Source organism: Mixophyes fleayi, chromosome 3 (assembly GCF_038048845.1).
Source record: "Mixophyes fleayi isolate aMixFle1 chromosome 3, aMixFle1.hap1, whole genome shotgun sequence".
Lineage (NCBI taxonomy): Eukaryota > Metazoa > Chordata > Amphibia > Anura > Limnodynastidae > Mixophyes > Mixophyes fleayi.
In genome coordinates, this window is record NC_134404.1 from 56,050,031 (window position 1) to 56,060,099 (window position 10,069).

A 10,069-nucleotide genomic window follows, 5' to 3' on the forward strand; every position below is an offset into this window, starting at 1 on the left:
GACAAAACAAGTCAATATTTTCTATGGTTTTGTTTCAAAATATTGGATATAAAGTGGAAAATATAATGGGAACAGGAACAATTCCAGCATCGATGAGACACAATTAGAACTGGAACAATAAGCAGTACAATGGAAGCAGACACTGGGAACAGGAGAGTTGAATATTTAAAGATTCCTAGAGCAATAGCCTTAAACAAATTATGTGCATACACTCCAGGCCTAGGGCACCAATGGTTAGGGAGTATCTAAACCATTGACTGAAAGACATAGGGCTAGATTTACTATCAGGCGTGTTTGTAAACCCGCCGACTTTCGGCGGATTTGGCGGCGGTTTAGCCATCGCCGGATTTACTAAGGCTAAACCCGCCGTCCAAACGGCCAAAAATGATGTTTCCAAACCCGCCTCTGTATACATCGCCATGACGGTTTCAACAATGTTCAACATACAAACAGCCGGATTTACTATTAGGGGGTTTATAAAGCCGCCGGAAAACCGCCATTCAATAGACCAAAATGAAAGCGCTGCTTGTGAGCGGCGAGATTGCTCAAACAGTGTGCTGTTTCTGATATTTGGGCAATCAGAACAGAAGGAAAAGGGCCATTTCATGTACAAAGTTTTTTACTTTGGGATTGTATATGTTAAAAGGCCAGTGTCTTGTAATTGCAGTGTTGTTTTGGTTTCTTTTTCTCTTGTGTCTTCCCACCATGCAATTTATTTACTGATTTAGTAGAGGTGTGTTATAGCGTACCTTTGTACTTTGGTAAACTAGGTTCAGGTTACTAGAATAATTGGGTTGTGTGGCTATGTATGCACCTGAAAAGGGGTCTGAAATTATCCTGGCTGGCTGTTTGATACATAATCTAGCAATACATCAACTTACCCCACCGATTATTGCAGTAGACAGTGAAGAAGAAGGAGTCCGTGTCACATGGTGATGTGCAGAGCACAGAGGGCGGAAGGGAGATTAGAGACCGTCTAATTGCAAACTACTTTACGTGTAAGTACATAGTATGAAAAACATTTTTTCCTCAAAAATGTGTTTTATGTGAGTGCAATTTTAGTATTTTATTGTAAAATTTTTGTACATTGGAACCTTTAAAAACAGGATAGTGTGTACTCCTCATGTGGTAAATATGAACATCCCTGGAATGTGACAGTCAGAGGTCAATGTTTACGTGAAATTAGTGCATAGTTGTTAAAAAATCAGTATACTCTTGTTTAATGTGCAGAAAAGAAAGACTGACACAATAGAAATTTAACTGCATTTATTGCAGAACACAATAAATAAAAACGTATAATGGTTATAGAAACTTGACAAAACATTAATAAATAACAAACATTGTGCTAGCGATGCCTTTTTGCAGGCATATCGCTATGCTTGGTGCCACTCTCTCCCCTCCCTCGCCCACCCCTGGTGCGAGCACCTCTCCTTGGAGGAGTACTCTGTAGAGATGTGGTAGGCGTACTAGCGGCACTGGTGGAGGCCGATGAAAAAGGGGCCTGCAAGCGGGCAATCAGTTCCTGCTGGAGTTGGCCTGCCAGCCGGATAACATTGGCATTCCCCTCGCGAATGGAGGAATGCATGGCGTCCACAGACCCAGACATTTGGGCCAGCTGCACATTTGTCTGCTCCAAAGCGCTTGCCAGCCGGTTTATTGCAGCAGGGATTTGGCTCGTGGAGCGGTGTATTCGCCTCAACTGGGCCGCAATTTGTGACATGTGCCCAGTTTGCCTGTCCATGAACAATGTCTGTTGCTGCTGGAATGCGCCAATAGACAGCGCCATTTCTCTGGCTGGGTCCATAGTTTCAGGTGCAGGTTGGTGGTGTGATGGTTCAGCAGGGCCAGGTGAAACTTTCTGGAGGCCAGACACAGGGGCATCCACTGTTACCAGGGTGATGGTCGTTTGATCCTCTGGCTCAGGGGACATTTCCAATGACTCCGCCTGAGGTGGCTGGTATGAAGAGGGCCCTGTGTATGAAAAATGACGATAAGTATATAGTAGATAATAAGTTTGTATATTGCATTCTGAACACTGGATAGGAAAGAATATTCTTTAGCAACTACAGATTCTTTCAAAATGTTTGCATTCCTGATTTCTAGTCCTATGCTACCTGCTTACGGATGCACTTATTATCCTTTTAATACCCATTATCATTTGGACTGTGTAGTACATGCTGGGTTATTTTGACTAAACTACATGCTATAAAAAGTGGAGATGTTGCCTATAGCAACCAATCAGATTTTAGCTGTCATTTTGTTGAATGCAATAAATAAAGTAAAGGTATATTCTGATGGGTTACTATAGGCAACATATCAGTTTAGTAAAATGTAGCCCAAACTTCTCATTGCAAACAATAAAAAAAAAAAAAAAAAAAAAATTGACAGCAACATTTGCACAGAAAAACAATTAACTCCATTATTTCTCTCCTAAACAGAAATCACGCACCTGCTTGCTCGTCTGTGCCCGAATCTCTCGCTGAAGGTGGAGGTGTAGGTCTGGCACTGGGACTGAACTGCGGTCCTGGCGAATCTGGATGTATTAGAAAAAGCATACAATGTATTTCCATAAAAAACAATTTCCAAATATACTGTTTTTAAACCTTTACAAACTATTAGAGTCAAAAATACACTTTGAAAAACAATCAAAAAAAAAATAACAAATAAGAAAAAACGTTTGCACAGAGATAAGAGGTTTTAAAAAGAGAAAAGCAGTTTTAAAAAGAAAAAAGGAGTTTTAAAAAGAAAAAAGCAGTTTTAAAAAGAAAAAAACATTTAAAATACTGTTAGGGTAAAAAAACCAAATAACTCACCAACTACTTGGCCAAAAGAGGGCGAATCGGTGTCCTGCACATTTATGCCCTCTACAATTTCAGCCGGCATTATCTGGCGCAGCTCCTCCTTGTACGTGGTGTACTCCATACGAAGTGGGGGGCCACCACCCGTGCGCCTTGTCGACCTCCTTTCCTGAGCCATCTTCTCTTTAAGCCTCCTCTTAATATCAGAGAAGCGCTTGCGGCAGTGTGCCACTGTCCGCTTCAGTGGGCCCACCGCGTTCACGGCCTCACAGACTCTCCCCCACAGTTGGTGATGCCGCCTTAGAGGAGTCCGGGCTGCCAGGTTCCCTAGGATGACCTCGTAACAGGGAATGATGTTGTGCACCAATACACAATTCTCATCATGTGAGAAGCGCACATTCCTCCCTGTCTTGGTCTTTCTGCCCTGTCCTGTCTCCTCAACCTCTCCCTCTCCCTCCTCTGACCCCTCAACCTCCATCTCCCTCTCCTCAGCCTGTTCTCCCCTCCTATCTCTGGACATTTTTACCCAGAAGACAGAAAAACACAAAACACTGAAGGACTTACAAACACAAAGAACAAACTACACTACCTACAGACACACTCTCCACACAGTCACACACAAGTAACACAGACAAAGGACAAGTCAAATACAAAAAATACAAGACAGAAAATAAATGAGAAAATAAATGTACAAAACAGGAAAAAACCACAGGACTACTCACACTTCAATCAGATATCGCTCCACCAATCCACCAAACTCCAACTCTCACCAACTCTCAGCAAACCACTATCCTCCAAACTCCTCTCACAAAACTCCTCTAAACCCTATCAGAGAAAAAAGTGTCAGGCCAGTGGTTTATATAGGGCTTGTGATGTCAAATCTCCTGAGTTTGAAAATAGCCAATAGTAACAGGCCAGGAGACAGGTGTAATTTTCAAAAAAACCGCCTTTACACAAAAGCGCCGTCATTTAAAGCAAAAGCGCCATGTTCTATTCAAAGCCGCCGGCGGCTTTGAGCATTACATCCCGCCGTTACATCGCCGGCGGCTTCAAATTGAAGCTGAAATGCGCCCATTAGTAAATCCGGCTGTTTGCAATGCAAACACGCCGGAAAACCTCCGCGATGCATGGCAGTTTGAAGCCGCCATGCATCACGCCTGATAGTAAATCTAGCCCATAGTGTCATGCCCACCTGGAGATCCACCTGCTGACATGAAGGAGAAGTAGTGAGCCCCTTCCTACATGTGAAACTGCTGGCTACTGCCCCTCCATGTCATTGATATCCTGGCAGTGTGCCACACTCCCAGTCTGGGCAGCCGAGGATGCAGCCACCACCTCCTGTCTTTCAAAATAAGAAGCAGCAATGGGTGGTTGTGCCAATTTTGAGTGGGCAAGGGGGAGGGGAGGGATCACCCAGGGCTGGCACCAGATTTCCAGTTCCCTGCTACAATTTCCACTGCTGAAAATGTGAGGGTGAAATGTAGGATTTGTTTATCATATATTTCACCTGACAGTCTATATATGAGCATTACAGTAAGTAAGGATACTTACAATTATAACAGATAAGACACAACAAGATACGTACAAACTGTATTTTCTGTACTACTTTAGTTTATTGGCACTAAAATTTACATCAAGCGTAAAATTAATAAAATTACTTTCCTTCATCACTCAGTTGTTATATATTTATTTAATGAAACTGGACTTACGGTAATTACTTGAAATAAAGCCACACATTGTTTTGAACAATTTCCACTAAGAAAACAGGAAGTTTTGAGCATATATAGAGATTGAATGAAAATTTGTTGTATGTGCTTTCGCTTGCTGAAGATTGTGCAGCGTATGCATTAGGAATTGCTGCTATTATCAACTGTAAATAAAGCCTGTTACACTTAGCACATTGATATGCATTACTATGTCATAAATTATTGATCACAGGAAAACATGACCACCTTATCCGGAAAACACAGTGTCTGCTGTAACTGTTACGCACAGTTCCGTTAGATGACTACAATTTTAACGCTGTTATGGAAATTCTGCTATCATGATACTTATGTTTGTTTGGTTTGCTGTTTATGTTGTATCAATCAAGTACATGTGTGTGGTGTATGTACAAAAAAGTGCTACACTGCTGCAAACTAGGTAATATAGAGATATGATATGAATTCTAAATCCAAACTCAACAGACATAACTCTTCAAATTCAGCAAGAAACGCAGACAAACAGCCATCAGCTGCGTAGACCTAACGTTATACCATGATGAGAGAGCCGTCATTCACTCCAATACATTTTACAAGCCCATAGAGCGCAATGATTATGTTCTAAAGAACGGCAGCCACAAAAAATAGTTTCGTAACTGCACAACTTTCAACCAATCTAAACCAATCAATCGAAACGCCTAAAAAGAAATGTATCATGCTGTGTGCAAAATAAATTGCAGAACATATCGACACCAAGCACAAGGCATTTTTACTCTCCACTATTATTCATCCAGTGACAATATATACCTTCCCTCATTCACTATTCTATCAGTAACCATATTATTTATTTATTTACCTTAACTATTATCATTACTAATTTTATTCTTAATTAAATTTTTATGTATTTTATTCCACTTCATTTTTTTCAGTATTCTATAAGCAATTAATACTGTGCCATATTATATCATACTGTTCTTGCATTCACCCACCATCACTGGCCCCCTGATTTTTGTGGCACACCTGATTGGACACCCCTGTCTAGTACATCCAGAACCAAACAGGTCCACCCAGCAGCGCCAATTAATGGTAAAGTATTTCTTACTTCTAGAACAAGTAGGTCGAGGACAATATGTTTTTAGCAAATACAATATACTTTCACGACAGCTAATCTTATAGCGGAACTTATTGCTACATTGAGGTGGAGGCCTGCCACATCTATGGCTGTTCCCGTTCTTCGCATGTGATCTTAGGAAGAAAAGTATTAATATTTTTCCTTTATTTTAAAAAAAAGTGTCACGATACCTGCAACAAAAGAAGAGATAAGCCTTCAATATTCTGTTCCCTGAGCATGCTCAGTGTGTATATCTACAGTTGTCAGTTTTCAGATTCCATGAGCATGATCAGTCTGTGTTCACCACTCTCCAGCTGCCTTTTATTATGGCCCTTTGCATCGGTCATGCATGTCATTGTTGGTGCTTGTGCTGCAATTTATGAGTCTGCTGCTTAACTTCCTGAGTGACTTTCGTTAACCTGACCTTGTAGATTTCAAGAACACCTGGTCACCGAAATAGCAGATTCTCTATTGCCAGCCAGGGTTGGCACTTAGGGGCCTATTTTTGTAGCACCGCATATTATGAAAGATACTTTTCAATCCTCATCGCATAGATGAGGATTGAAAAGCATCTCATATTTATTAAAAAATCAACACAGGAACAGCTATTCCGAAAAACGGCTGTTCCTGTGAAGTTTACACTTACCTTTCACAGGCTCTTCGTTTTGCGGTCCACTGCGATGTGGTTTCCAGACTACTTTGAATCCCTGTGCGCATGCCCCGACCAAAAAGTTTGGGCATGTGCACAGAGATCTGGACTGAAAGGCGGTAGGTCATGTGACAGGGAGGGATCACATGATCCCTCCACACATGCGCTGTCCAGCTCTGCTCTTCGGAGCAGAGCTGCCGGCAGTGAAACGTTTCAATAATGTTAATGTGCGCCAGCTTGATCTGGCGTACATTAACATTATTGAAAAGTTAATTTTCTTCATTGTTAAATAGCGCTACTGAGCACTCCCCATACACTACTATGGGGAGTGCTCAGTAAAACGATAAGAGATGCAAAGCAGCAGATATCTGAGATATCTGCTGCAATGCTACAATCATACATAGCAATTTAGTGGTTAATCCCCGAAAACTGTTGTTTTCGGTGATTTAACAGGGTGGAAAGCGTTAATAAATAGGCCCCTCAGAGTCTAATGGATCCCCAGTTTTCACCAGGATCCACGCAAGAGGGTTTGGACTGTGCCACTGGAATATCTATGTCACAACTCTGCCCTACTCAACGACATGACATGCTGGGGCCAAGTGAGAAGAAGACAGGTAAACAAGCTTGGGCCTGGTACACGGTCGCACTGTGGAGGCAGGCAAGGGAGGAGTCAGAATGATCTGGGTTAGAAGTACAGGAATCAGCCCAAAGTAGTCTCATAAGAAACATTGGAGTATAGTTAATGGAGTCTAATACTCAGGCACTGAACAGTGCACAAAGCAGGATATAAATAGGCTGTGTAATTTCAAGTAAGGCAGGCTTTTGATATTGCAAATACAAGTTTCCCATTCGGCCGTGCTCCTGCTGCTAGAACAAAGCAGCGGCATAGGAAAAGGGAGCAGAGGCTGGTGCCGGGACCAGAGGCAAAGAGGATAGAAGGAGCGTGCCACCCTGTGTGACACCCCTGACCTCAGCCTTTTTTGGACCTTGTTGTCTCTTTGATCCTCTGGCTTCGTATAGCCCCTGTTCCGGCCCTAACGTCATCCCATTAGCTGGTAATCATTCTGTTTTTGACCCATTGATCATTATTAGTGTATAAGCTGGCTTCTACAGTCATGTACCTATACCAGTGCCACGGCGGTCCTGTGTCCTCCCTCTCCAATCCTGTTACCAGTGCATCTTCAGTATCAGCATTGTCTGTTTATCCTGTTGTTTCAGTTATATTACCTGGATCAACATTATCTGTTATATCGGTGATACACCAACCCTGTATCCTGATACTCCAATCCTGCTACGTGCTCAGGCCATAACAATATACCTCCGCTGGTATCAGACTGTAATAAAGCAGGGACACCATTAATTCCCTGCATTTATGGACATATGTTACAAATCACTTTGACCAAAACACTTTGTCACTTGTTTCATTCTATCAAAGTACTGTGGTGTTTGTCTGTCTTGTAAAATAATTTAAGCAAATTATGTGTTTTAATTCATTTTATTATTATGTTCTCACTTAATGTAAACCGGAATAAATAAATCAGATGTTGAGTCAGGTTCTTTCCTGTAAACATCAATTGTTTGTCAGTTTTTTCATTTGTATTAGTTTTGTAAGAAATCAGCAGTCTAAGTGTATTTGACTATTCTAAAGCACACGTTGTGGTTTGCTTCTTGACAGATGATTTTTCTAATTTTTTCCTTTACATTCCTAGAGCAATCATTTGTGTACATACAATGCACGCACAGGTCAGCGGAGTTGCTTCTGATACACGCACACCTGGGTCATGAGTTTTACATCTCATGCACAACAGTCAATCTATCACTTCATTTGTCTCAACCACATGATTGACCTGCTGCCGCCTAATTGCAATCCCTAGTATTCTTCACTACAATAACCAGCCTCCACTACGTACCATGCCAATCAACTACAAAACACCTTTCTCCTGCTTTAATTTTAACATGCAAAATGTATTTTCTTAGATTATAGTCCTATTTTGACTACAGTATTATTTTTATAATTTTATTACTACTGGTAAATCCATTATGGTGGTACTCATTATACCGATGCTAGTTATTCTAACATATAATATAGCGACAAAAGAATTCAAAACAGTATGAGTCTGACATGAATCACAAGATCTCCAATCCGCCTGCCATAAATTCCGAATGCCAGCACTTCACATTTATGTCACATAATATAGTGACATTGGGATTTCTGTATTTAAAACGGCAATGCCAGATCTTGGCAACTGTACAATCTAATCTAAGGGTTAGGGTTAGAATTAGAGTTACGGTTAGGGTTAGGGTTAGGATTAAGGTTAAGGTCAGGGTTAGGCGCCAAGACTTGGCATTGCCGCTTTAAATACAGAAATCCCAATGTCGCTATAATATGTGACGTCAATGTGAAGTGCCATCATTTGCTATATTCAGAATTTATAGCAGGCGGGTCGGAGATCTTTTGTGTCTGTTTTACAGTAAGTCTACATTTGATTAATGTCGGACTCATACTGTTCTGAATTCTTATGTCGCTATATTAGGTGTTGGAATAACTAGCACCGGAATAACATATCCCACCCATCCCTTAGGACAGTACGCATAATAGCGTATGTGTGGTCAACATCTTTCTGCACTAATCTTATCCTTAGGATCCGGCCATTTAGACTGAGCACCAAACACCCAGATCTTTCTGATTTGCCTACATGTGTGTTTGGCCAAACTGAGCATTGTTTCGGCAAACTGGGGCTTGGGTTTAACTGCCAGATCTGCCATGTATAAGCCCAACATAAATAAATAAGCAAGAGCTTGTAATCCTCATCCTCCCTTCTGTTCTCTTTTTTGTTTCAATGAAATTAGACTCATCCGCTTAACTGCTCTATTGACGACACACAGGACATCACATAGATGAAAGAGTAGGAAAGGAAATGGCAATAAAAAACAAATGCTGTACAGATACCGATATGGGGCACATGAAGCAGAACCTGGTGCTAATACATACAGATATAAAATAATGTTAACTTATATTAGACATGACCAACTAGTTAGTATGAAATGTAGAGTGCAGTGAAGACATATAAAGAAAAAAAATAAAATGTAAGATTTGTTTCATACATGCTACTCTCCTGAAATGTCCAGGAGACTCCTGAATTTCGACCACTCTCCCTGATTCCACCTATCTTTCTTATAAACAGGCCAAAGGTGTCTTGATGAAACAATTTGCGTCATCAGGCCTCACTGGCTCAGGTTTCGAAGACGCAAATTGGGTCATCATGGCTCCACCGCTGCTCTGCAATGTCACAGTCATCTCATTGTACAACAAAGGGGTGGAGTCTTTGTGGCACGAATCACATCAGCACGACCCCTGCACTTGCCTATAGGTCCTTCCACATGGAATATCCTAAAGGGGAGGTCCCAAAAGTAATCAAATACGTTTTGTTTATCACATATTATTACACATTAGCTTCAGAGTTAGTTTTCTGTATAAAAAAGTTAGATCGTAAGTAGATGCAATTTCATTGTGAGCTGGAATTAATGTACATTCATCTATATTCCATGTTGTTGTTTAATGAACTTAAAAATAGAACAGTGTATTGAATTTGTATGAGCTATTGTTTCTGCCATGTGGGCTCAATAGAATCATTACAGACATACTAAGCTACTTAGACTGAGGAGACAAAAATATTAACAGATAAGTCAAAATAAGATTTGTACAAATTACATTTTCTGTACTATCTTAATTTTTTAATTGGCTTTAAAATATCCATCAAGAATAAAATGGTTATAATTACTTTCCTCCATCACTTAATATTTTTTTTTT

The 10,069-nt window shown here is 40.7% G+C and overlaps 1 protein-coding gene across 1 annotated transcript; it reads right to left on the bottom strand.

The window, feature by feature from the left end:
* Positions 1–1,251: 1,251 nt before the first annotated feature.
* Positions 1,252–3,333, bottom strand: LOC142142640 (uncharacterized). Its single transcript, XM_075200505.1, has 3 exons — positions 2,814–3,333; positions 2,450–2,533; positions 1,252–1,971 (listed from the first exon to the last, which is right to left on the bottom strand). The coding sequence occupies exons 1-3, from the start codon at positions 3,316–3,318 to the stop codon at positions 1,346–1,348; spliced, it is 1,215 nt and encodes a 404-aa protein (XP_075056606.1). The 5' UTR covers positions 3,319–3,333; the 3' UTR covers positions 1,252–1,345.
* Positions 3,334–10,069: the final 6,736 nt, after the last annotated feature.